Source organism: Neovison vison, chromosome 9 (genome assembly GCF_020171115.1).
Source record: "Neovison vison isolate M4711 chromosome 9, ASM_NN_V1, whole genome shotgun sequence".
Taxonomy (NCBI): Eukaryota; Metazoa; Chordata; class Mammalia; order Carnivora; family Mustelidae; genus Neogale; species Neogale vison.
In genome coordinates, this window is record NC_058099.1 from 49,216,162 (window position 1) to 49,243,605 (window position 27,444).

A 27,444-nucleotide genomic window follows, 5' to 3' on the forward strand; every position below is an offset into this window, starting at 1 on the left:
AAAGATGTTGAGCACCTTTTTTTTGTACCTGTTGGTCATTTGTAGGTCTTCTTTGGAAAAATATCTATTCAGGTCCTTTGCCCATTTTTTAATCTGGTTATTTATTTATTTTGCTTCTGCGTTGTAGGGGTTCCTTATATAATTTGGATATTAGCACCTTACCAGATATATGGCTTGGCAAATACTTTCTCTCATTCCATAGACTGCCTTTCTTCTTGTTGATGGCTTCCTATGCTGTGCTTTCACAAAATAGTTATCTACACCAAATGACTGTGTAGTGCACCTTAAATAGATATGATCTGTATTAGTCCATTATACTTCAATGACGCTGGAAAAGGCATAACGAAAGGAAATGATAAAGAAAGGGAGCTCCTTCTGCCCTATCTCCTCTGCCTTCTAGGCTCTCTCCCTTCTGCCCAGAGCCCTGCGGTCCCTTTGCATTAGCTCAAGGGTAAGCTGGCAGAGCAGCTTATGTCCCCGTGGATAAGCAGCATGTGGCAGCAGGAGGCGGGACCCAAGGACATCTGGCTGCCCTTGGGGATGGCACAGTCACAGGTGTGCGGAGGGCAGCGTCCTCATCGTGCCTCTCCATCTGGCTGGCAGAGGGACAGCTGTGCCCCCCAACAAGAGAATGCCTTGCTGCAGGGGAGGGAGAGAGCCCCGCCTGACCCCTCCCTGAGCAGAGCTGTGCCCCGAGCTATCACATCGGGGAACAGCACAGATTTGTGCACCACCTCAAGGGCAAACAGATCTCCAAAGAGCCACCAGTGCTGGCCACAGGACAGCCTACTGGAGGCTGGCAGGTCCACCCAGAGTGAGTTACCTAATCTCACTTCAGTGTCCCCATTGACAAATTAGAGATACTAACGGTGCCGGCCTCGTTTGGGTTATTGGGAGAGTTGCATTAAAACACATGGGAAGGGGCGCCTGGGTGGCTCAGAGGGTTAAAGCCTCTGCCTTCGGCTCAGGTCATGATCTCAGGGTCCTGGGATCGAGCCCCGCATCAGACTCTCTGCTCGCAGGAGTCTGCTTCCCTCTCTCTCTCTTCCTGCCTTCCTCTCTGCCCACTTCTGGTCTCTATCTGTCAAATAAATAAATAAAATCTTAAAAAAAAAAAATGGGAAGCACTTAGCACAGAGCTAAATGCTGCAGTTTATATTATTGTGTGCCCACACTTACCGTATACATCCCAGCCAAGGTGTTCCTGCTCGTTTGGGTAAAATAAAAATGTAATACATATAGGTAGAGAAGCTGCAGATGAACACACACACACACACACACACAGATGAATATATATACTCATACAAATTTGTGTGTGTGTGTGTGTGTGTGGTGTCTAAGGGTAGTCAGGATATAATAAGTAAATAAGTAAACTTTTGTGGTAAGTAAGTAATTATAGCCCAGCGTGACTGTAGCTCTGTGCAAAGTGCTGTGGGAGCCTGCCTGAGGAAGAGAAAATATAAATATTTATATAAATATAAATATAAAATATATTTTCTCCCAAGAGAAAATATAAAAGCGTCATGGAAGAGGTAACATTTGACTGGGTGTTGATGGGTGAGTAGGAGTTCGTTGCTTAGAGAAGGAAATGACAAGTGCAAATGTGTAAAACCTTAAGAGGGAAGTTCGTGTTTAGTGATGAGTGAGAAGGCCAGTGGACCTGGAGACCAGAGCAGAAAGTGAGGAGGGAGGAAAGATGCACTAGGAAAGGTAAATGGGGCTGAAACTCTTCAACTGTTCAATCAGAAAAATTTTAAGTGTTCATTTAGTACGTGTCAGGCACCATGCTGGGCACTAGAGATACCCACACATTCCAGCAGACCAGAGAACTGGCAAATACAAGATATAGATGACCACAAGGGCCAACAAGAAAGTTCAGCATGGTGGTGTGGTGAGGACTATTGGAGGGCTCCTGTAAGTTGGGAGCTATGGGGAGGCCTCACTAAGGAAGTAGCATTTGAACTGAGGCTGAACTCCAAGGAGGGAGCCAAGGAAAGAGCACCTACCCAGGCAGAAATGGATTAGGCTTGCTCAAGGAACAGAAAAGTCAGTGTGACTTATGGGTAGGGACCAGAGGGAGGGAGGATGGTGACAATGAGGTGGGACAGGAGGGTCAAGCAGAGCTGCCTCACCTTGTAGACCATGATAAAGAATTTCACTTCCTTCTAGGGTCACAATAAGCTACTGGAGGTTCCCATCTGTGATCTGCCCCTCTACAAAGATCCCTAGGCCTATGCTGCCACGTGGAGAGTGAATTTGGGGCAAGAGGGTTGTATACCAATAGTGGGGCAAAGGGGTCACTGCAGGAGTTGAGGCTAAGAGCTGATGGTGGCATGGACTAGTGCAGTAGACATGAAGGAGCGTTGTGGATCGTGAAGGGCATTGTAGGCTCCACCAAGCACCCTGGACTTTACCCTGCCGCGAATGGGGAGCCACAGAGGTTTAAAGGAAGCCCTGTCAGTGTCATAAGAGAGGAGCATAGTGCTTTCAAGTTGCTCAAAAGGGGCCAGAGTGAGGGAAGACTAGATACAGGGTGGCAAGGGAAGAGCCTCCCAGTTCAAGGTTCAGCTAACAATGATCCGTGGCTAAATCTGGGCTCTAGCCTGTTTTAATTCAACCCGTGAGACAAGAATGTTTTTACATTTTTAAAGGTTTAAAAAAAAAAAACAGTAGCAGCATATGTGACAGAGACCATATGGACCACAAAGCCTAAAATATTTACTATCTGGCCCTTTACAGGAAAAGTTTGCCCACCCCTAGACCATCTGCAGTCTTAAAAAAGAGAGAGAGAGAGAGAAAGAAAGAAAAAGAATGAGGAATTTCTTCATGTATTGATATGGAACGATCTTCAATATATGTTCAATGAAAAAGGCTCCTGCCAAATTGTACCCAGTCTAGGATATTTGTATGAGGGGAGAAAACAGAGGGAAATAACATATGTATTTGCTTGGGATGCTACCGATAAAAGTGGCTGTGCTCACTACCTCCTGAACCAGGGCCTGGGTGATGGAGAACCAGAGTGGCAGAGTCTTTGCAGTATGCAGCTTTCTATAACTTTTAAATTTTGAACCCATCAACTGTATCCCTATTCCCAAAAAAATGCAACAACAATAAAAATAATAATGGGTTAAATTAAAACAGAATCAGTATGATTTAGTGGTTTAAGATCAGAGACTCTGGAGACAGACCACATGAATCCAAATCCCAGATCCTCCACTGACCTGCTCTGTGACTTTGGCCACCTTACTTAACCTCTCTGTTCTCCATTCTCCTTCTCTGTGAAACATGAATAATAATCCAATTTCATAGCGTTACTGTGAGGATAGAATGCTCTTGGAACAGTTCTTGGCATGTAGGAAACACTGCCTGGGTGTTTGCTATTATTAGTGGTACTTAGTAAAACTTAAAAAACGGTATCTATCAAGGAACCCAGGTGCCAAGGCCTTAGACCAAGTATTTGCTGTGACAGGAAATGGCAATGGCTGGATCTGAGAGCCATTTCTGAGGTGGCATTGAGCAGATCTGGTCCTAGAGAGGAAACAAGAAAGGAAGGTGCAGGTGATCCTGAGGTTGCCAGGCTGAAGTCACTGAGTGATGGGGTACGTTAGGGCTCGGACTCCAGAATCAAAATAAAGATGCAAAATCAGAATGCTCAGCCCATCCCCCACCCCAAAGCACAGCTTCTCCAGAGATGATTCAGTGCCTTTATGGTGTTAGTTTCATCTATTTCCCAGTTGTGTGTTTATCACGCTACATGAAGAATGAGGTGTACATCCTAACTTTATTCATGGAAATTATGAGCCCTGTGCACCACGCATGCATTGCAGGTAATCTCCGGAGACTTGAGCCTGTCTCGTGTAATTAACCTGCTGTTTCAAAATCCCTATTTACAAGGGAACTAATTTTACATTGACACCTCATCTCTGAGAGTTTTCTCCAGTACAGGCTTGACACTGGCAACGAAGAACATTTTTAAAATAGTCTCTTTCGCAGAGGGAGCCCCTTTGCAGGAGGTTTTCTGCTTCATTTGTACATTTTCTGGAACCAAGAATTAATTTGACTTGTAAACGGTTTAGTGCTAATTATCTCCTCCCCGTGACTGCTGACACAATGCAGTCATTGCGTTAGAATCATCTAACGCAGAACTGATTCGAGCTGCTGCAGAGAATTTGCCAAGCCTCCAAATGTGCAATGTCGGAACTTTAACAGGGTTCAGAAGACAATTAAAAGAAACAGTCTGGGGGCACCTGGGTGGCTCAGTGGGTTAAAGCCTCTGCCTTCAGCTCAGGTCATGATCCCGGGGTTCTGGGATCAAGCCCCGCATTGGGCTCTCTGCTCAGCAGGAGCCTGCTTCCCCCTCTCTCTCTCTGCCTGCCTCTCTGCCTACTTGTGATCTCTGTCTGTCAAATAAATAAATAAAATTTAAAAAAAAAAGAAACAGTCTGTCCTGCCCAGGACCCAGCATTTTCGTACACTTTCCTTCTGCCAATCTAGACAACAACCAGGTGATGGCCCTTGGGCAGCTTCCTGTGTGAATCAGCCCAACCTTGATGCATTCTGAGGCTCAATGCACGACATGGCAGAACCCCCTAAAAACACGTTCATGATGACCGGGGCAGAAAGGGCAATGCCTTGCAAATGTCTTAGATTCGGCAATCTGAAAGTCTGACTTTTTTTAATTGTGTCCTACATGTTCATATATTGGGAGCTGGTTTTTTATATGTAGCAGCATTTATTTCATTTTGCCTTGAAGATTTTGCTCTGTCCTTAGGGAAATCAGAATTGTCCTTGCTTTGGTGAAAAGTTGCACAAGTGCACCAGTGGGCAAACAGAATTATATAAGAAAATCGCATTCCTAGGGGAAAAAAAAGATGTAGATAGGTAAACACTCGAGAATGTATAAGATGCATGCTTTTTTTCTTACTTGCTTTCTGTACACATAAATATCACCTTAGTGTGTTAAGCTTTTCTTTTCTCCTTCTGGGAACTGAGCCCTGATTTATTTCTCCCCAGTATAACATTGGTTTTTACCTAAGCTCAGGAGAGTTTTTAAGACCTGCTTTCATGAAGCCTCATAGTACTGATAAAGATGTTACAGTATTATGGGACTAAGAATGAGTAAAAAAAAGAGAAAGTGCATAAAATATCTCCTTTCCATTAAATGTGGATCTGTAAGGATGGCATTAAAAAAAAAAAAAGTCAGGGGCACCTGGGTGGCTCAGTGGGTTAAGCCTCTGCCTTCAGCTCAGGTCATGATCCCTGGGTCCTGGGATCGAGTCCCTCATCAGGCTCTCTGCTCAGTGGGGAGCCTGCTTCCCCCCTCTCTCTCTGCCTGCCTTTCTGCCTGCTTGTATTCTCTCTCTCTCTCTCTCCCTGTCAAATAAATAAATAAAATCTTCTTTTAAAAAAGGCAGCAGTTAGTATGGGTTTTTCTTGTTCTTTGGTTTTGGAGCTCCTTTGGGAGGCTTCATAATAAATTTTGGTCAAAAATGTTAGCGCGGGGGCACCTGGGTGGCTCAGTGGGTTAAAGTCTCTGCCTTCAGCTCAGGTCATGATCTCAGGGTCCTGGGAACGAGCCCCTCATCGGGCTCTCTGCTACGCGGGGAATCTGCTTCCTCCTCTCTCTCTCCCTACCTCTCCGCCTACTTGTGATCTCTTTCTCTGTCACATAAATAAATAAAATCTTTTTTTAAAAAATGTTAGCTCAGATAGGGGTTTCCAAGATTATTGAAGAAGATGGCACCTAGAATCCCCATGATGTCTTCCTAAAATATTACCCTGAGTTAGCAAACGTTTATGTTCTCAGCCTCAGTGAGGTTTAACCGAGGGTTGAGAACCTCGAACATTCCCGTTATTCATAGAGCATGTATCTTTTCTCAGTGACTAAGGTATAACAACCAGGTTCACCATTTTGAAAGTTTAAGAATAGCCAAGGGTCGCATTTCCCCCATTGATGAGATTATTCAACCTCTTGGAACAGGAAGGAGGCATAATAAGAGGATTTTGGCTCCTGAGAAATGCAGGCTGTGGGGGAAAGTGGGATGTGTCTGTGTGCCTGATGCTGTCAGAGCACGGGGCAGGGCTTGGGGGAGATGCAAAGGCCCGACCGTGAAAGGAAAAGAACATCCAAAGATTCCCCATCCAGCTGGACTTTGTAAGCCCCACGCCATGTTGGAATTACGATTGCCTCAGGAAAGAAACTCATGAGTATCAGAGAAAACCCAGTACAAACTATTTTTTTAGAAAGTAGAAATTATAGTGTCTTACCTAACAGACCTTAGTGCAGGAGTTCATTCCATTTCTGGAAGAAAGAACATTTTTTTTCAAACCTAGACATATATTTATCTAAGGAAAAGTTGAGATCCAGTTTATGTATCTGGTGACCTGAACAGTAATTACGAACTGCTTAAGATGCACCCAAAGGCCTTTCAAACACATTTTAAAATGAAATTAAGATCAGACTTGAGTTTCTGACTTAATTTGAATATTGACAAAGAATTATATATTCACTGAGGATCTTACTATTAATAACACCATTTGTCATTGTGCTTTCTGAAAGAGTTTGAAGAACGTCTATTAATCATGCACATAAAGTACATTAAAGGTTGTCTATTAATAAAAGGGAAAAGACTCTATTACCTCCCTGGAAAAAAAAAAACAAAACACTGACATTAATATTACTGTTCCTACGAGTAATTCTATTCCATTCGATAGTAAAATGATGGGAATGATTTTTGAATTATTTTTATGATTCTCCAGTAGCTTTTACGTTGACAAATCTTTTATGATTTGTATCAGCAAGATTTACGAAACCCATGGAAATGATACAAAAAAACAATTTATAACAGCAGTACAGAAAGCAATCCGTCTTGTCCGTAGGTTGCACCTAGGAATTATTTGGGCAAAACGCAAAGTGAAGAAAAGCAATTGCATTCCACCAGACTCTTGAGATGCCATTTTATATTGCAATGAAATGGTTTCTTGGCTCTCCGAGAACTTGATCTTCCAGACAGCTCCATCACTCACAGCAAGAGCCTTTGAAAACTTGATTTCAATTCAAAGTCATGTAGAAGCAGATTATGGTTTTTTTCTGGTTGCTGTTGCTGAGTGAAACCTTCTCTTGTTTTTAATATGCTAAATTCTTGATGTTTGGGTTGGGTTTTCTTTTTTTAATTTTTCCATCTATATGTTAAACAAACCTTATGATGGTATTATAAGGGGAGCGAATTATTTCCTGCTACTAGGTGGGCAAAGATTTATCACTTTTTTTTTTTAAGATTTTATTTATTTATTTCACAGAGATCACAAGTCAGACAGAGATTACAAGTAGGCTGAGAGACAGAGAGAAAGGGAGAAGCAGGCTCCCTGCCAAGCAGAGAGCCCGATGTGGGGCTCCATCCCAGGACCCTGGGATCATGACCTGAGCCAAAAGCAGAGGTTTTAACCCACTGAGCCACCAAGGTGCCCCAAGAGTTATCACCTTTTAAAAAAAATTGTTTGCTACTTAAATGTTAGCCCTGTTGGTTCAGGATGTCCACACAAAAGGCAGTATAAATGTCTCAGATGGTGCATCTTTCCAAAAAGGAGATGCTTTTGACTTACCTCTTTTTGACTTATCTCCTTGGAAAAAATGATAGAAACAGAAGATAAAAAACAGAGTGGAGGGGCACCTGGGTGGCTCAGTGGGTTAAAGCCTCTGCCTTTGGCTCAGGTCATGATCCCAGGGTCCTGGGATGGAACCCCACATCAGGCTCTCTGCTCAGCAGGGAGCCTGCTTCCCTTCCTGTCTCTGCCTGCCTCTCTGCCTGCTTGTGATCTCTGTCAAATAAATAAATAAAATCTTTTAAAAATAATAAAATAATTTTTAAAAAACAGAGTGGAGAGAATGAGGTATATTGTTTATATATATATGCATAAATATGTATGCATGTATATATATGTGTATATATATATACACACACACATATATATATAAATGCACAGACATTGAGAAACCAAGATAACAAAAGTAAAAGACGTTTTCAAAGACTCAAAGAATTAGTGAAAAGGTGATTTCAAAATAAATTACAGCAAGTGAACACAATGATTTATTTCAAAGCCAAAAAACCTATTGAGAAAATGAGACATTGTTAAAAGATATATATTCATATTGTCAGTGTGTGTAAGTCTGCTTGGACTACCATGACAAAATGCCATAGACTGGGTGGTTAAAACCACAGAAGTTTATTTTCTCACAGTTCTGGAGGCTCTAAGTCCAAGATCAAGGTTCTAGCCAATTCACTTCCTGGCGAGGGCTTTCTTCCAGGCTTACAGATGGCGGCCTTCTCTCGATGGCCTCCTACGGCCTTTCTTGTACACATAATGCAGGGTGGGGGGCACCCTCTGATGTTTCTTCTCTACAAGAACAGTCATGCTGTCAAGCTCAGAGACCCACTTCTTTGACCTTATTTAACTTTAAGTAATTCCTTCAAAGTCCCATGTGCAAATACAGTCACACTAGGGTTAGAGCCTCAGTGTATGAATTTTGGAGGGACACAAACATTCGGTCCATTATTTATTGTCAGTAAGGACTCATCTTAAGAGTGGAGTAAACAGTTTATTCCAAATGCAGCTCTCTGGTTTTCCATCATTGAGATCTAACAGCTTTTCTTCTTCCAGACTGTCCTGTTTTTATTCCCCTTTCAAAGAAGAATCTAGCAAATGGCAAATGAGCTCCCTTAGCCATAGAACCTTCAGCTGACACGTCCCAGAACTCTGAGTTTGCTTTCAAAATGAATCACAACGCACCTTCCTTGACAAATCCTGAACTACGGCTCTGTTTTCCCCCAAATTTATTTTTTCTTGTGTCACTTAGAGATTTTGAGTACAGATTTTTGGGTCTGTGAGACCAAAATGATCCACAACCCAGTAATGAATATTTTTATAGGTTGATATTTTTCATATGCGATGTTCTATTTCTGTAATAGATATAATGAAGGCCACTGGTATGTTGACCCCACTAACCAAACGATTAATTTAGGGAAAATAGAGAAGCGAATCACTTACCATCTGTCCCTGAGTCAGCCAGTATTTATGGGTGGGAGTTGGTCATAAATTTCTATTGCTCTTTCTACTTCTATTTAAGCCACCTAGTCTACTGCATTTTGGTATGTCAGACCAAACAGGTTAATACACTAACCATATGGATATTTATCTTTGAAGTATCTCATTCTTTAAATTTCTTTCTTTATTTGTTTGTTTGTTTGTTTGTTTTGTTTTGTTTGGGGGGTTAGAGAGGCAGAGGATGAGGGAGAGAGAGAATCTCAAGCAGACTCCACGCTGAGCACAGAGCCCGAGGCATGACTCAGCCTGAGATCATGACCCAAGCCAAAATCAAGAGCTGGTTGCTTAACCAACAGAGCCATCCAGACACCCCTAAATATCTCCTTTTTGAATAGATTTCCTTTGTAAAGCACTGGTGTGATTTGCTCTTACAAAATGGAGAGCGCTCTCTAGAACATTGCTTGGGAGGGACCTTTTACTTGCCAAATAGTTGTTGATTTCAGAGACTTTCACTGTATTAAAATGTGACTGTACATTTTTGGCAACTTTACCTTTGAGAGTTCCAACTCTGCTATTGTTTTTAGCTCTGCACAAAACACAGAATCAAGGTGTCACAATATTTTGAGTCTTGCCATCTGCTTGGAAGCTTTGTTTCTGATAGAAAGTCTACTTACAGCCTACCTACTGAAAGAAAATAGCATTTTCTCCATCGAGCTGTGGAATTTTCCCTTTCATCCTACTTATAAAGGCCTTCTACTTGGTCATGTTACCTAAAAGGAAAATAAATTAGTTTGTTGACATCACCATAGTCAATGATACTCAGTAAATGTTTGATGAATGCATAGATGGAGGAACAAAAATTTTTACAGTTTCTACTTTTATGTCAATTAATTGAATTACAGGATTTTATTGCTGGAAGTATCATAATTCACTTAGTCAGGCTTCTTTCTCCTAGATGCTTGGAAGAAATTATTTTCCTAAACACTCAGTAACTGTTGATTATTATTTTTTATGTTCACTATGTACCCAACACCATTTTAAGGAACCTCCATGAACTATCTCAGTTAATTTTATAACAGCAGTCATGTTGTAAAAGACTGTTCTGGAGCATAAGATTTATCTATAAATCCCTTCTCCAACAATTCCTTCATTAGGTACGGCACTTTCAAGATTCTTTCTCTCTCTCTCTTTCTCTCTCTCTCTCAGAGCCCCCACACACACACAGACACACACAAACACACACACACACACACACACACACACACACACGCTGTACAGTGTGTGTGTGGGTATGTAGTGCATATTCTTCCCCTGAGGTTCTACAGGCCTTTTGAACGCTGAATCCTGGAGTCTGGAAATAACCTGCCTCCTATTTCAGTCCTTGCCAAAATCAGCCTCAAGAAAGTTTATTATTGTAAAGAGCTTAATCCATCTTCTCCGATGGCCCCTAGGCATTCATTTGAGAAGTAGCTAGGGCAAGATGATCCACAGTGATGGGAATCGGGGGTGGCATCAGGCCGTGAAGAACACATCAAATCTTCAGCCCTCATTTTGGCCCTTGCTATAGCTTGGCTGTCACGTTCCCCCTCCCACTGCCATCACGTGAAGCCTGGGCAACATTTCAGTCCTTTTTCCTTGGACAGAGATACTAAAGAACAAGTCTTTCTTCTTCACGTGTGTTGGAAGGTCTGCCCTCCACTGATATCACATCTCACTTTTAAGTTTGTACCTGGCACCTTGGAGACTGGACCCACAGAAATAGAGGCCCCTCCTATCCACTTACCCCCAGATCTGCTCTTCGTTTCCTTTCAAAGCTGCCCTGGATATTACAACAAGAATGCCATGGCACGAATAGCTTAGAAACAACAGAAACATATTTCTCGCAGTTCTAGAGGCTGAGAAGTCCAAGATCAAGTGGCAGGTGATGGAATCCGCTTCCGGGTTCATAAATGGCCATTTTGTTTACTGTGTCTTCACATGGCGGAAGCGGCAAGCGAGCTCCCTAGAGGCTCTTTTGTAAGAACACTCTTATAATCACCTCCCAAAGGCCCCACCCCCAGACACCATCACACAGGGGAGTAGGACCTCAACGTGAATTTCAGAGGGACACAAACATTCAGTCTGCAGCGGACTCGGAGAGAAGGAAAATAATGCAACTAAGAACAGTTGTTTCTGATCACCTTTTCTTAGCAATATGGGCCATCCAAACCACCAGAAAATAGTTGTAGGCTCAAGAAAATTAGGCACAATTATGTCAATTAAATGCTTGGTGCTGCCTATAGCTAACATTTTGTGTTGAATAGGTCAAATTTATTACAAATAAACCTGGTATAACTGGGCATAAAGCACTTTTATTTTTATATTTAACATACCTATTCTTTAGGAGTAAGGAAGGGAGGCAGTGTGAAATGGGAAAAGAGCCTTTAACTGGAAGTAAAGAGGTAACTCGGACCTAGCCTCCAACCGTGACCTCTCTTCAGCATACCACTTCATCCATCAAATGGGGTGGCGGAGGGGCTGGTCTCAATGGACCAGAGTCCTTTAACCCTGAAATTCAGGGCTCCTTCTCTTGGAACCTAAAGCTTCTAGCCTAACTGATCTCAGAGGGCTTGGATTGCAGCTTGTCTCTTGTGATCTAATGGTGTCCACACAATGAACGGAATAACCCAACTTCATGGTCAAGAAGGTGGCCCCACAGTAGAGCATTGCAGGGGAGAAGGAAGTTCTGCCTCGCTAGGACATGGATTTTAAGGGCTGCTGGGGCCTAAAATGCAGTGAGGGGTACCAGGACCAGGTGCCTTACAGATCCCACATAGTGTATGTCCTTTGGCTGTTCCAGCATTTCCACCGGTTTGCCCAAGGTTACACAGCTCGTTAGTCCCAGAGGCGAGCTTCATGGCAGAAGGGAAGAGGTCTAACATGCATCCATCCCCAGGTCTCTACCGGGCACTGTGCCTCCTGGAGTTGCCGGAGAGTTACCATCCTCAGTCTGTAGATGAATGCCTCCCCATCGTCTAGACAATACACATTCTATTAGCCCCTTTTTGAAAACCTTGTTGGGAGTGTGGTTATTTCAATATTCTTGATGTGCCCACCCAGTCTCAAGTCTTGGGCTGAGTGATGTTTTTCTGAATCTGTATTCCCACCCTCGGTCCCTCTCTCTGAGCCCGTAGGCGATTCCTAGCCCGCGTCACAGTCTTTTGGTGAGCTTCCCCCTGTCTGGTCATTCAAGTGTGCATCTGTGCAGCCGAACAACAGGGAGGTAGAAACCTATTTGCTTTTCCCAGATACAAACGACAGAAAGAGCAACAACAGCAAATATGTTATGGACATTCTCTTTAAGGAAAAGCACAAACCACTTGAAAATCTTAACCTTCACCCCACTTAACCATGGCCCAGTGCTTTAGAGTAATGAGTTCTGTTTTTCGTGGCCTTTTAAGCGCGGCCCTGTTATTCCCTCCAGCATCACGGCTCGCGGAAGGGGCTCCCCAGTGAGAAGGAAGAGCACTCCCGAGAGCCGAAGGATGTCATCCTTTTCTAGGGGAGAGAGGGGTGAGACGTTCACTTCCAACCCGAATCAAACCCCAATCAGGTTGAAATCTGGGCAGATCCAGGTGATTCTCGGAGATTGCTCCTTGCCACCTGGAGTTAAGATGTTATCAGCAATCAGTAACACTGAGCTTGAAGATGGCCTACGTTCAAATGCCTCTTGGGTTTTCATTTTAATTCTCTAATAGAAGAGATTGCATTAAAATAAGCTCCCCTTCACGTTGAAGTCTTGCACCGTGCCCTTCACAGACAAGAATAAGAAATTGGGTTACTCCCAGGAAATATTTTTCCAGCTGGAGAAGCAACCTCTGGACTGGTGGATCCAGCTCAGGCCCCACTGCTGGAAACCTGATGCTTTTCTAGGGCAAACCATCCCTACCAGGCACAAGTAGAAATAGTATAAGGTATACATGCAAAGAAGCTAAAAAGATTCCCATGAGGGGTGCCTGGGTGGCTCAGTCAGTTAAGCATCTGCCTTCCGCTCAGGTCATGATCACCAGGTCCTGGGATCGAGCCCCACATCGGGCTCCCTGCTGAGCAGGGTCTGCTTCGCCTTCTCCCCTCTCCCTCTATGATCTCTCTCACTATCTCAAATAAATAAAATCAATCAATGAAATAAGATTCTCATTGTAGTAGGCCACAAATGGACAGGCGATGGGTCTCCTCCCATTCATGAGATAAATAAAAAATAACCTGTTGGTATCAGAGACTTCCTGTTCTCTTCTGTCTTCCCATGGCCACACCTCCAGGGTCCAGGCTTCAGTCTTGACAAATGAATCCTAGAAGGTGATTGTGCAGTTGTCACTTAAGGTAACACTCTCTCTTTCTCTTTCTCTCTCTCCCTCACACACACACGTGCGCATACACACACATGTGCACACACATCCACACCCAGTTATCCAAATAATTCCATTCAACCACTGAGAGTTCTAGTTGTGAGTCTGCCCTACCTCATTCCACAAAGATTCAAGGCTGCTTGTAAAAATACTTCTGAGGAAAAAGGATAAAATGAAGAATTTTGAGAAAATTCAACACAAGATGTAAAGGAAAAGGAAAGAGTGGGACTGGAGGAAGTGAGACAGACCCCAGGGCTGTGATTGGTGGGTGGAGGCTACAAATTTGGCTCTGAAGTCCCCCGTGCAAAGCAAGAAGGAAAAATAGTGTCATTTGCCTGAGTCACAGTATTTCTAAGATTTTTCAACGTTTCTCAAAAGAAGTATGAATTTTCCTAGGACTGAGACGTGAAAGATATTTTCCTCTCTTGATTCCTCCTAAAGAGGACATTGGATTAGTCAGAGTAAGGTTCCACTGGGAGCAACCAAAAACCCAAGGAACACTGGCATGCGTAAAACAGAATTTTCAGTTTCTCCCAAGTCAGCATATGTAGCTCAGGACTAGAACAGCCCTTGACCAGTGTCAGGAACTCCGATCCTTTTGTAGTTTTTCTCCACTCCATGGTCCAACATGACTGTTGAAGCTCAAGCCAAAATGGTTCCTATTCCAGCGGACAGGAAGCAGAGATGAAGGACACACCTCCATTCTTTAAAGATGCATCCCAGAGTTGCAAAGGATTTTTCTGTTGGCCTCCCATTGGCCAGAACCTCATAGGGCCACACCTCATTGCAAGAGAGGCTGAAAACTGAGTCTTTATTCTGGGCCTAGCTGAAAGTGGTCTTTCTAGCAACGATGCAGCTGGACAGTGTATTAGTTTGCTAGGGCTGCTCTAACAGATTACCACAGACTGAATGGTTTAAACAACAGAAACGATTCCTCACAGTTTGGAAGCTGGAAGTCCAAGATCAAGGTGCTAGCAGCATTGTTTTCCTCTGAGGCCTGTCTCCTTGACTTGCAGATGGCTATCTTTTCACCGTGTCCTCATATGGCCTTTTCCTCTGTGCACACAAGCCCCTGATGCATCTCTGTGTATCCTAATCTTTCATAAGAAAACCTTACAAGGACCCACTCCAATGGCGTCATTTTATCTGAAGGACCCTCTCCAAATACAGCCGCATTCTGAGATATTGGGGTCAGGGTTTCAGCAGAGGAATTGGGGGAGGGCACATTTGAGTTCATAACAGGCAGAATTAGAAGTTCTTGCCACAAAAAAAAAAAAAAAAAAAAAAAGAACTCTTGCCACATGTTCTGCAAGCACCCCTCCCTGAACAGGGAGTCCAACATGGGGCTCCATTCCAGGACCCTGAAACTAGGATCTGAGCCAAAGACAGACGCTTAACCGACTGAGCCACCCAGGCAGCCCTTCATTGTCTCCTCTTTCAAGTCCAAGCTTCCTTGGAACCAAGAGTTAGAACCTAGTGCCCTAGTTCACACCAAAAGGCACTCAGTGATTACCCGTAGATGATGGTGGTCACTGCTCAAGAAATCACAGCAGGAGCAGAGCCTGGAAGCCAGCTCCGCTGATTTTCTAGGACCTTCTCATTTCACCACGCTGCACGGATCCCTTCGTGGTCGGACAACCAGCACACATTCTGTGGCAACCGAAAGCCATGCGTTTTCCTCTCAGAAGTTCCATATCAGAAATTAGAAAGCCCTGAAGCAGTGATTGCCGGCCCCGGTTTCATACAATTCTAGGGCTTCTACAGAGACCCCAGCAGGCATCAAGCCCTTCTATCCGAAGTCACTTGAATTTTATTCCAGATTATTTTTCATTGGTTTGTTTTCTGCAGACACCCCACAGGAGCTTTAGAGGACGAGGATGGGTTGCTACAAGGTCAAAGCCACCATGCCACAAGTCTAGGAAAAACTGAAAAATTGGTGCCCTAACCTCAGTGGCCTCTCACCGGGGTTGGGACTAATAAACACGCCAGCAGCCCCAGCTTGGGCAAAGGCACAATGTGCCCCAGACTTCGAACGGTATATTTTCTCCACTTTTCTAACCAGCTTGCAAGCTGTTGCCCATTGAACTAGAGTGTGATTGCACTTGGCAAGATGACAGTGAAAATTTTCCCCAAAATATACCGACAGCCTTGCTCCCAGGACACCTCTCAAATCCACCCCAAGGTTCTGGGCTCCTGTACTCGGTGGCAGGACTCTTCCCCAAGGGGCTGTGGATTCTGCCTGGAGAGCACTGTTTGTCTGGCCTGAGACCCATCTCTTCCCCTTGCCCATTTCTGCCCTAGCAACGCCACCTCGAATGCAGCTTTTGGCAGCTGCACAATATAGCTAATTGTTTGCGCTGGACAGTAGTATGTTTAGAGTTTATGCATCTAAACAGACAATTATTTTCTTCTATTTCCTAGTGGCACTGCCTGCCTGGTGACTTTGGCAGATGGAGAAAGGAGCTAATCCGTAGGTTATAAGCAGAAGGGTTATTGATGAAATGTCACCATCTGTCGGTGTCATTAAAATGATATGAGTCATCAAGAGTTGCTTTTGGTTTTTTTCTCAGAGAAAGGTTAGCTCAGAGTTTAGAGGGAAGGTGCTGGATTGCAGATGGCGGTTTGAGAGGGACCTGGGGGCCGGGAGGGTCAGTCCTGGAAGGGGGAGGAGCCTCGATGAATTTGTCAGAGGAGCGGGATGAGTCTTCGAGGTGCTGGAATCCTCTGCCTGAATAAAACCACCCAGCTGGTATGAGATGAGGTACTTATTAGGAAGGATGCAATGCGTCAACTCTCCCATGATTCCTCCCCATTTCTGAGGCTTCTACTGGAGCGGGGCTGGGGGTGGGGGAGAGTCATTCATTTGGGCCCAACAAGAAAGATCTTATCTGGGAGGGAGCCGTTAAAATGTGCCTGTCTCCTAAACCCTCCTTGCCCTCATTACAGAGGGATTATTCATGCGGGCCAGCTGACACCCTAGGAGGCTGGCAGTCTTGGTGGGCAACGATATTCTCCTGTGTCTCCTGGGGGGACGTGGTGTTGTCTCAAAGGAGGAACCAGAGACAGTATGCCCAAGCTTCCATCAGGGACGGGAGCCCTCAGGACGGGGGAAAAGAAAGCAGTGGGCAGAACCATATGAATTGCATAGCAAAGGAATCGGCTTTTGGTCTTGTTGACTTTATGGACGCCCTCCCTGTTAGTTTTATTGATTTCTCCTGTAACTTTTTTGTTATTTATTTTCTTCGGCTTACTGTGGATTTAATTGGCTCTCTTTTCTCTAGTTTCCTAAGAAGGAAAGATCGTTGATTCTTTCTTCTTTTCCAGTATGGTGCCTAACAAAGGGATGGGGAGAATGAGAAATATATTTAAAGAGGATCCAATGACAAAAAAACACTCTGCCAACTTCCTCATTCTGCCTTTTGACCTAATCCTCTTAATTCCCCCATATTTGTTGCTTATACACTCTCTTACCCACTGCCAAGGACATAGGCCCAGAGAGAAAGAACCTGTGATTACCAACTTTTTTCAGTATGGCTTAAGGTTCCTTTTACAGAGACATTTTTTTAATGTTAACTCTTGGAGAGAGAATGTGGGTGATTGTGTAAACCACTACAAATCCTTTTGGCAGTACTAGGGCTTAAGTTAGAAATAAATATTATACTGCACTGTGTCGGTCCTCACACCCAGCCCTGCGTCTGGGTGAATCCTTTTCTCCCAAGCTTCTGTCCTGAGCCTGTCCCCTCCGCCCCATCGTGGGGAGAGGGTGTGCTTCTCTGAGACTTCAGAAGCCTCTGACCTCAGCAGGTGGTGCCAGGGGCTAGGTCAGAAGCTGTCAAGTTCACCCCGGACTCTGAGATCCTCTGCCGTTGACACCCCCCACCCAGGTTCCGTGGCTCACGCAACCCCCATACTCTTGTATCTTTTAGAATGGGACACGTGTTTGTGTAACAAGGCTTCAGCTGGAATTAAAATGGTTTGGAATTTAACAAGATGATTGTACATGGTTAAAAACTCACAACCACACAACAATCTCTGAGCTTGATGATTCCAGGGCCAGGAAAGGAAGCTGAGTATTGTCACTGAATCGTTTCTATGGTTACTTTCCTTTGCCCACAAAGAGTCAATGCTGTCAATACATATAAATTTATTTTTAAAAATAAAAAGATATATTTTTAAAAAATTTTAATTAAAAAAAATCCTTCCCAAGGATTCCTGGAATGAATCCTATAGCTTTGTCTTCAAGGAGAAGAGAAGAGGAGGAAAAGGAAAAAGTGGACATTCGAGTCTTTTGGTCTACGGATGTGGTTTCCATAAAGAGTCCCTGGATCATTGCTGTGGGCCACCCCAGCTGAATGATCCCTTCCTTTAAGGCAGAAGCTGAAGACTGTTCTAGGAGAGAAAAAGAAGTTCCTCAGTCCTCCTGGGTGCGTGTGTCTTGTCCGTCCCTGATCCAGACTGTGACAGATGGGGTTCTCGTACAAGCCTAAAAATCACATGATGAACTGCTGGGATGACCCGAGAAAACTCCGGAGGGGGCCCGAGCGCCGCTCCCTGGCTTCGTGCTCTTGCTCTTGCACATGGTTGTCTCTTTTGTTCGTTTATTCTTTCATCTTTGTCTTTCCACAACAGACCACGGAGGCGGGTGAAGATGAGGACGACCAGCCTCTTAGCCTGGCCTGGCCTTCCAACCCCCGCAAGCAAGTCACGTTCCTCATTGTGCTCCCCATAGTGTTTCCCCTCTGGATTACCTTACCTGACGTCCGCAAGCCGGTGAGTAGATCCTTGTTTAGTTGACTCCTTGGTATATAGGTGTATATATACTTGGTATATAGGTATATATGGTATATAACAGTACACCTAGGTTGTTGCATTTTGCCTTAAGAGGAAAAGGGGGTGTGTCTTGTCCGTCCCTGATCCAGACTGTGACAGATGGGGTTCTCGTACAAGCCTAAAAATCACATGATGAACTGCTGGGATGACCCGAGAAAACTCCGGAGGGGGCCCGGAGTGGCGAATATGGCGAAATTCAGCCCAAGTCTTAAGAGCCCCGTGGTGATCCACTTTCTGTACTCGCAGAAAGTACAGAAAAAAAAGTACAGGAAAAGGGGGTGACACATGAACATGTGTATGCTTATATATGTCTGAAATCTCTCTGGACAGGTGCACAATAATAGTGATGGTTCAACTTATCCAATCTATGGACAAACAAACCATCTCAAAACTTAGTGGTGCAAAAACAACAAACATTTTGTTCTGCTTATGGGTTGTATAGATCAGGAATTCAAATAGGGCACATTGGGGTTGGCGTGTCTCTGTTCCACAACATCTCGGGGCCTCTGCTGGGAAGACTTTGAATGGCTGTAAAATGACTTATCTGGAAGCTTCTTCACTGATGTTTCTAGGACCTGGACAGAGATGATTCAAAGGCTGGGTTCACCTGCGATGGTCTACAGGAGAGCCTACCTGTGGTTTCTCCATGCGAGTGGGGCTCCCTCGCAGCATGTGGCCTCAAGAGAGTCAGATATCATTGATGAGAAATCAGGGCCCCAATAATGAGCATCCCAGGAGCCCAAGGCAGAAGCTGCATGGTCTTTGATGACCTCGTCTCAGAAGTCACACACAGTCACTTCCACTAGAGTGTAGTGGTCAAAGCAATCATAAGTTTGTCTTGATTAGAGGGAAGGAGACAAAAAAAATCTACCTAGAATACATTGGTGTCACAGAGGCTAGGACACCCTTGATGGAAGGAGTGTCAAAGAATTGACAACCATGTTTTAAAACCACCACAGTGATTGTCTCTAAGAAGGGGAACTGAAGGTTGGAAGCAAGAGGGGAACTCGGATTTTATTTTATTGAGTATTTGTGTACATGTGTATTATTCATTCAATTCAAAACAATCATTTAAAGAAATGCATTCATGTAGTATAAATGCTTGCGTATCTTCTCCATCCTATATTGTTCTTATTACTCTAATCAACATTCTTTTCTACCATTAGTATGTACCAAGCACATTGAACACAATACCATCTTATGAGCACCAAAATACAATCTAAATGGAGATCAAATCAAAACTGGGTTCTTGGACCACTGCCCCAGAGGTAGGGGAACTAATGATAAGAAGTAGCTGTCCTTTTTATTATGGGTCTACACACATATCTCATTCAACCAAGGTGTGTACCTACTGTCCATCAGTACTTACCATGTACTTCCAAGAAGCTATTTTGTGCAGCCTCAGGGAACAACTAGCATAGGTATGTGTACACACAGACACACATATACTTTATATTTCTATTCCTTACATATAATGTTATATATTATTGGCATAAGTAGAAAGAAACTTAGGCACAAAGAAGTTAACCAACTCCTGCCTGATTACTTCCTTGGGGATGGAGCAGAGATTTACACCCAGGTCTGCGTGACCACACAGCTTGGGCTCCCCCTTCCTATTTCATGATACCAGAAGGTGGAAGTCCAAGAACATTATTTCTGAGAGCATTTACAAGAGGACACCGTGGTCGCATATGGCGAAATTCAGCCCAAGTCTTAAGAGCCCCGTGGTGATCCACTTTCTGTACTAGCAGAAGACAGAAGAGAAAAGAGAAATCCTGTCCCACTGGCCTGCCTATAAATGATCCAGGCCAGTGGAGAGCCATGTCTTGTCAAGTACAGGCCAGGGAAGGACCCCCTTGTGTAAGGACTCCCAACATTAGAGGCTTCCCAGTGAAGGGGGCGTGTAACAGGTGTGGCTCACTTAAAGCAACACTTCGGTTTCTTCATTCACGACACAGTTGCAGAAGATCTGCTCCATGCAAAGGCTAAGCTTCCTGGCAACCTCCAGCGGAAGAGCTGGAACATGTTAACTTTCTTCGCGGCTCACGTCCCAGTGACATTTTGGAGATGTGCGTGCTCACATGTGCTCTTGCACATGCCTTCTCTCTCTATCTCTCTGTCCTTCCATTGTTCTGCTGTTCAGACCCGTGTTTTTGCTTTGCTCCCCGGAGGAAAATCAGAGAGACAGACCAGCTTTCCTAAATCCCTGCGGGAGGCCTGGTGCGGCATGGCGCTGAGTAGAGGGGGCTGATGGACGACTGAGAGGGAGTTAGCCCACAGCCACTGGGGCGGTCAGCAAAGGGTGCAGGACTGGAAGGAAGATGCCAGCGATCGAGGCCCGGGCTTATCTCACGTTGGCCGGGACCCCCAGGGCAAGGCCTGGCAGAGTACAGATCGTCTCCATGATCTGAGCTCCCAGGACAAGGACGCTCTTAGGGGAGATCAAAGCTCTGAAACAGCCGCTCCTGGACAGCACACAGGATTCCACCACACAAGTCATAACCCGGCTCACGCAGCTCTGGTGGCTTATGCTGGAGCCCCCAGGGGTACGGAGCAAGAGGATGCAGCTTCATGGCGCTCTCCTCTGTAATACCGCAGACTGTTCATTCGCTGTGCACAAGCCTCGAGAGCCAGCACTTGGGCTGGGGTAACCAAGAGGTTCTTGCCCTTTGCATGGCCAGGCCAAGCGCCATCCCTGGGATGGACTGGATTTTTTTTTCCTCTCTTTTTCTACATAGCCTGTGGGCTCACCCCAGCAAAAATGTGAATCTCAGCACATTTGGTTGTTTTAAAATGTCCTCAGCCAAATATTTACTGAGTACCTATTACGTGCCAAGCATCAAGCCTGTGTCCGACAGGTGAAGGCCCAGAACTCTCAATCCCTATCTCTAAGGAGCTCTAAAATTAGTAGAAGAAACAAGGCATAGACTATAGAGCAAGACTGCGCAGCCATGTCACCGACAGGAGCTCAATCCAAGCAGAAGTCTCCTGACTCCACAAGCATTCTCATTCTACCACCATGACCACAATGGTTCATACCCCTACATAACCCCACATAACCCATGAGCTGTTCAGCCTTCAGGAAGTCACTGCTCAACGCTGGACCTCACTTTTCCTCCTCTGCGAAATAGAGGGCGGGAGGATCTCTCCACTCCCTGCTGCCTATGACATCCTGTGATTCGGGAAAGCATAAAGAGATGAGCATTACTACAGCACTGCAGATCTAAGGGGCCATACGTCCCAGTTTTCCAAGGATAGTCCCAGTTTAATCCCAAAGCATGCTGATTTGGCAGATGAATTATCTGGCCCTCCTTTGCATATAAAAAACAGAACGAATGAAACCATGCCAGTTGATACAAAAGCCAGTAAGTGGCTTTTTGATCTGTGCTTAGCATAGAAGAGTTTCAGTATGTTTGATCTTGGATCAGTGATCACCTGCTGTGTAACACCCCTGCCCAAAATGTAGTGGCTTAAAAAAGGAAGCAATTTTTTAGTCCAGAATTCTCTGAATGGACCATTTGTTCTGGGCTCAGCTGGACAGTTCTGTTCACTGACCTGGCTGGGGGCTTGTTGGTCTAGGAGTAGGTCAGCGGAAAAGGCTCATCTGTGCCTCACTTGGTCCCTGACCCTTGAGCAGGCAAGCCGGAGCTGACATGCACGATGGTTGAGTTCCAAGGGCAGCAAAAGTGAAAACTGCAAAACCTCTTGAGATCTAGCTTGGAATCTGCATGCTGTCGCTTCTACCATGTTCTGTTGGTCCAAGAAAGTCCTAAGACCAGCCCAGATTCAAACAGTGGGGAAACAGACCTCGCCTCTTGTTAAGAAGAACTGGGAAGTGCTGTGGTCGTCTTGGCAGTCCACCACGGCCTTCATGCCCTGCCACCAGGCCCTCCTGAAAAAACATCAAGGGAGAAGAAAAAGAGAGGAGAAAATTATTAATTAATAAACGTTGGCTCCTCCGGAGGGCCTGGCAGCTCTGTTTCCCCAGTAGTTTTTGAATTACCCATGGAGATGAACGTTCCAAACCTTGACAGCAATTACGAGGAAAACATTATTTTTTAGTAGCCATCCAGTTTCAGGGTAAACAGTACTCCCCCTTGCTTTTCTTTCCACTTCATTTATATGCAAATTATATGACAGTGTTTGTTGGATTATACACACTTCCGATTAATTCACTTTCATCATTTTCTTCAAATAATGGCTTTGGTTTCAAAGCAAAAGAACTAAAATATAAACCTTAATGAGGAATGTGTCTTTGATAAATATTGAAAATAATAAAGGAAATAAAGACCTCCAAAAGTTATATGCGCTCCTGACTTAGGATGGGTGATCTTATAAAATAAGAATGCATCAAAATGTGACCATCTGAATGGGGGAGGTACCTAAGAAGTCAGCTCTGTTCCTTCAATTCATACCAGTCATTGATTCACTCGCCAAGTATTTACTGGGTCTGCTGTGTACCGAGCACAGTTCTAGCAAGAAGGAGGGGATTGGGACCCAGAGAGGTTTAGTGACTTGTCCAAGCTCACCCAGCAAATGAGAGGCAAAGCCAAGACCCCTCAGCCCAGTCTTGGTAGCCACTTCCACCTCCCTGAACCTCAGTTTCCTTGTCTCTTAAAAACCAAAACGAAGAGAACATCATCTAATAAACAACCGCCACTATTATCTGAGCACTTACTATGTGCCAGGCACTTTGGTAGACACTTCATAGACCCGAAATCCTCAGAACAACTAGATATTGTTATTCCCCCCATCTGGCAGATGAAAAAGCTGAGGCTTAGAAGGTGGAATGATTTGTCTCAAGTCACATGTCTGGTAATCAGTGAGCAGAGATTTCAGTACTGGTCATATTCATCCAGAGAACATGCTTTTAATCTGTCACAGGATTGTTTGGGGGACTGTTGTTAGATATGTATGTCCCCAAACCTTGCACAGAATAGATGCTTGGTGAATATTTGTCAAATTTAAATCAGTAAGGATATGGCCAATTTGTGCAACCAGCTAATGTCCAGAAACATTTTTCCAGCCAAGAAAGTATCATACTGATGTACTAAAAGCTTCTAATGAGAACATTAGCTGTCTATTATACACATAAACCATTATACTGGGAACAAAATGGCGGGCACATGGACACAATTTGCTTTCTTGCTAATTAGGATGAGGTTCATCCCAGCAGATGTTAGGATGAGCCACCATGACTAACCAGAAATTGACATGTCAGGCCTTGGCTTCAAGGGCTGTTTTCTTCCTTCCAGTGAGACTGGGAACTGGATAATTGCACAAGTGCGGACTGGGGAGTGATGTCTGGGATAAGAGACCATAGCATCCAAATAAGGGGAGTCGTTCAGAAAAAATGAAAGGAAAAGGAATTACCTGGGCTGTGAGGTTGGAAAGATAAGGTAGTTGGGAAACATTTAACTGAACCGCCGATGCTTAAAGGGTTGATGCTTCCCAATCAGGAACAATATGGGAGGTTGGGTGAGGCAGATGGCCGTTCAGCTGGAATGCTAGCCTCTATCTCCCCGATGCTCCTTGTATTTTCTGACATTCAGAGCACAGGCTAGTGTTACTATGATCATCATCATCATGTCTATAGCTGGGCATATTCTGAGCATTATTGGTCCTGTTTTTCTCTAAGAGCAAATCAGTATAACCTAAATATCAGGTATATATGCCAGATGGTCAGAGAGACCTAGGTTTGAATTTCAGGTCTAGTTCAAGATTTGAGTACAGAGAAGGTATCTGGCCTTTACCTACCCCTAGTTTATGGTGAAGACCTGGAAACTCACCGATAAAATCTATCTTTAATTTCTTGTCACTGAGCCCCTGATACAATACTAGGTATATATAGATGTTCATTAATTACTAATTGGCCTCTTGATCAAGAATCACAAGCATCCTTGAAAGAGGTTTTCATTAGCATGTTGATGTGAACTTAGTTCCTTTATATCCTTAGCCTGCTTCCATAGTTTCTACCTTCTGCCTAGGAATGTTCTGTGGTGCAGAGATGATGATTTTCAGATGAGAAATAGGTTCAAATAATTTGATTCTGACTTGTCCCATTACTCAATATACAGATGTGCAAAGGCATACTAAAGAAAAAAAATAATTATATAGTTAATAAATGATCGAAGCTGTAAAATGAGCAATGTATGAAATGAAGACTCTCCCAAGATCTCCAGTACATTCATCGTGCCGGAAAGTACGAAGATGGTACTCTGTTCCCTCAAAGGATGCTCCGAATCAAGTTTACAGCCTGGTAGCTGCTTCAGTCTCATGTGGCCCCATGTCCCAGGAAAGGCCTTTTCCTTCCCTGTGACAGAGCCTGGCCATAGGAGATGAAATTCTCATCCCACTTAGGATCCTGAAACTGTGACCAGAGGAAAAGAATGGGGACTCCAATCAGCTAAACACTATGTCTGGAGAAACTTGCCTTCTTAGCTTTGACAATTTAAGGCTTGGAAAATCTGGTCTCCAAAATCCAGCTGAATCATCAACTTTAAAGGAATTTGTCCTCAGAAGTGAATGTCTCAGTGTCCTCTTTGAAAACTTGATGATCTTTTCTTTTTCCATAACTCGCTAAAGTGCTGGGGCCTGTCTCTAGCCAAGATATTTTCCTCCTTCTCAGTGTGGCCTGATGTCTCCCCCAATTTAATCAAGCCCATGGGTCTTGCAAACATTGCTGCTAACAAAAAGCACCCCCCCCAAAGAAAGCAGCACTTGTTAAGCAAAAGAAATGGTTAGTGTGAAATTTAACAGAACAGTGTGTGATAATAAAAGAAGTACTGAAAACTCAAAATTAGTAAAAAGAACATACACCTGGTTTGCAGCAATAGAAACTGTGTTTGTTATTATCTTAGATATTCAAAACATTGCTAGGTACAAGTTTATCTTTTCCTCTAATGAATCTCTCAAAAGCTATGACAAAAAGCGTTCTGTATGATTGCCCAAGGTCAGCTCTTAAGACAACTGAGATAGCTTTCATCCAAATCAACTTCAGAATTCACTTCTTGGGACAAAATTGGATAGCATTATCAAAGCAAAAAAAATGAGATTGTTTCTTGTAGTGGAAAGCTTTGAAATAAAACGTGTTTGGCAGTAACGGGTGAGAGGCTGAGGGCATTCTGCTATCTGAGCCTGTTTTAAAGGGCCCCCAATTTTGGAGAAAAAGCTATCAACAAAACACCAATACAACCCCTGCAAGCCTGTTCTCTTTGTAGTGTGGTCAGGTAAGAAACACTGCATTTTGCGTGTCTGCTTTTGGCTAACATTTGAAAGAAACTAAAAGTGTTCACACTGAGCTCTGAGTCATGTACTGAATTGGTGAATCATCGTATTGTGCACCTGAAACTAATATAACACGTGTTCATTATCATTGGATTTCTTAAATAAAAATAAAAAGTGCTCACACTATAAGCCTGAGATGGCACAAAGGCCAGCGCTCAAAGCAGAAATGGACATTATGATGTCAGGGCTGGAGAACAGGAAAGAAAACCATCCCAAGATCATCCTCTCCACCACCTCTGTGAAGAGCAGTGCGCCGGGCCTCTGTCTGCTCTAACTCTACGAGAGTGGTTCAGATGTCCTGGAGGGTGGCTGTGTCCTCAGGAATCTATTGAAACTATGGTGATGGCTTCTTTGTGGCTTCTCCCAGTAAGTTGCAGGACAGTAAGATGAACCTCTTTGGGGACCTATTGGTCCTTCTTGTTAAAAGCAATTAATCACCTAGGCTTTCTGGGCAGTGGACTGCTAGGATACATGGGGTGAAGAATAGAAACCAATTCTGATGAACTCGAGAGGAAAGGAAAAGGAGATGGAGGAAGGGTATGGGGTGGTCAAGAGATTGAGGCCAAGGCTGAGAGACCAGGCCTTGGGAAGGACAGGGACGGGGGACATCTGAGCAGCCAGCAGCAGGAACAAACATTATCTTTAAGAGACTTCCATCCCAGGAACTAACTTGGTGATGATTTGGCTCTAGCCAACATTCCCAAAAGAGAATCTTCCTGACCCAGGAAGGGGCTTGACCTTGCTTGACCTTGCTTGACCAAGGGTAGGTAGGGCCTTTTGTGTGCTGAGCCTACAAAGATGGAAGGCAGCGATGGGGTGGGGAGTAGTGTCTCTGGTGGGTTTAGCTTTGGTCTCTCAGGTCCACCTCATGAATGGCACTGACGCTCCCACCTCTTCCTGGCTCTCTTTCAGTCATCAAGAAAGTTTTTTCCCATCACGTTCTTTGGCTCCATCTCCTGGATCGCTGTGTTCTCTTACTTGATGGTCTGGTGGGCACACCAGGTAAGACCTTGAGAAGAGCATGCAACTGCCTGGTTCTGCTCATGGTTGCCAAAGGGTTTGTCAATGTGCTGCTTCAGGAAAGTGTCAGAATAGTATTGTGTCTGCCAAGACAAGGTACATATTCCAAGACTAGATGATTTTACTCCCACTGACCTTTCCCCATACCTCCTGGCCTTTTCTCGTGGTGGGGAGTCAGATCAGCATAATCCTGGACATCCGTGTGGAGAAGGTCACCCCAGCTCTTCTTGCCCTCTGTAGCCTGAATCCAGGCCTACCTGGATCTGGGAGGAATGTCAAGGTTTCACCCGACTCCATGGCCCTTATTTCCTCTTGGGCAGCCACTCACATCATGCTTTCACCAGCCTTTCAGACTGGCTCTAGGAACAGACCTGGAGACAAAACAGTCTCTTCCTTGAAACGCAGTTTGCTAGAATGATGATGTATTTTGCTTTTACCACTTTGAACTCAGTGCCAGTCCTAGTGGCCATCACAAGAATAAACTGTCAGGAATTGTTTGTTGTAATGCATGGATGAAAGAATGAAGCACAAACATTTCACATTCCCAGAGATAATAGTGGTAACCATTATTGATTGAATAGATACCACATGCTGGATAATTCACATCACTTGTCTTCATGATCTTGACATTCACCCTGTACAGAGGCACAAATCCCATGAAGGAGCTGCTATTATTATCCATACTTACAGATAAAGGAGTTAGGCTTAGAGCTAATAATAAAATTGCTCACAGAACTGAGGTTGTAACCCAGGGCTCTGAAACTCCAGAACCCATGTCTTTCTTCTCCATTATAAACTACACAAATTTCAAACTTCCCACTTGTATTCTTTGTTTGATGTAGCCCTAAATATAGTCCTTTGATATAGTCCTAAAATATAT

General features: G+C 44.2%; 1 protein-coding gene across 2 annotated transcripts in view; it reads left to right on the forward strand.

Annotated features, from left to right (window-relative positions):
* The window catches only part of SLC24A2 (solute carrier family 24 member 2), a 251,500-nt gene that overhangs the window by 201,799 nt on the left and 22,257 nt on the right, over positions 1–27,444 (forward strand). For both annotated transcript variants that reach the window (XM_044265595.1, XM_044265596.1), the window contains 2 exons: positions 18,057–18,197; positions 26,457–26,546. In XM_044265595.1, the coding sequence (XP_044121530.1) occupies positions 18,057–18,197; positions 26,457–26,546 (231 nt within the window). The remainder of the gene's footprint in view (positions 1–18,056; positions 18,198–26,456; positions 26,547–27,444) is intronic.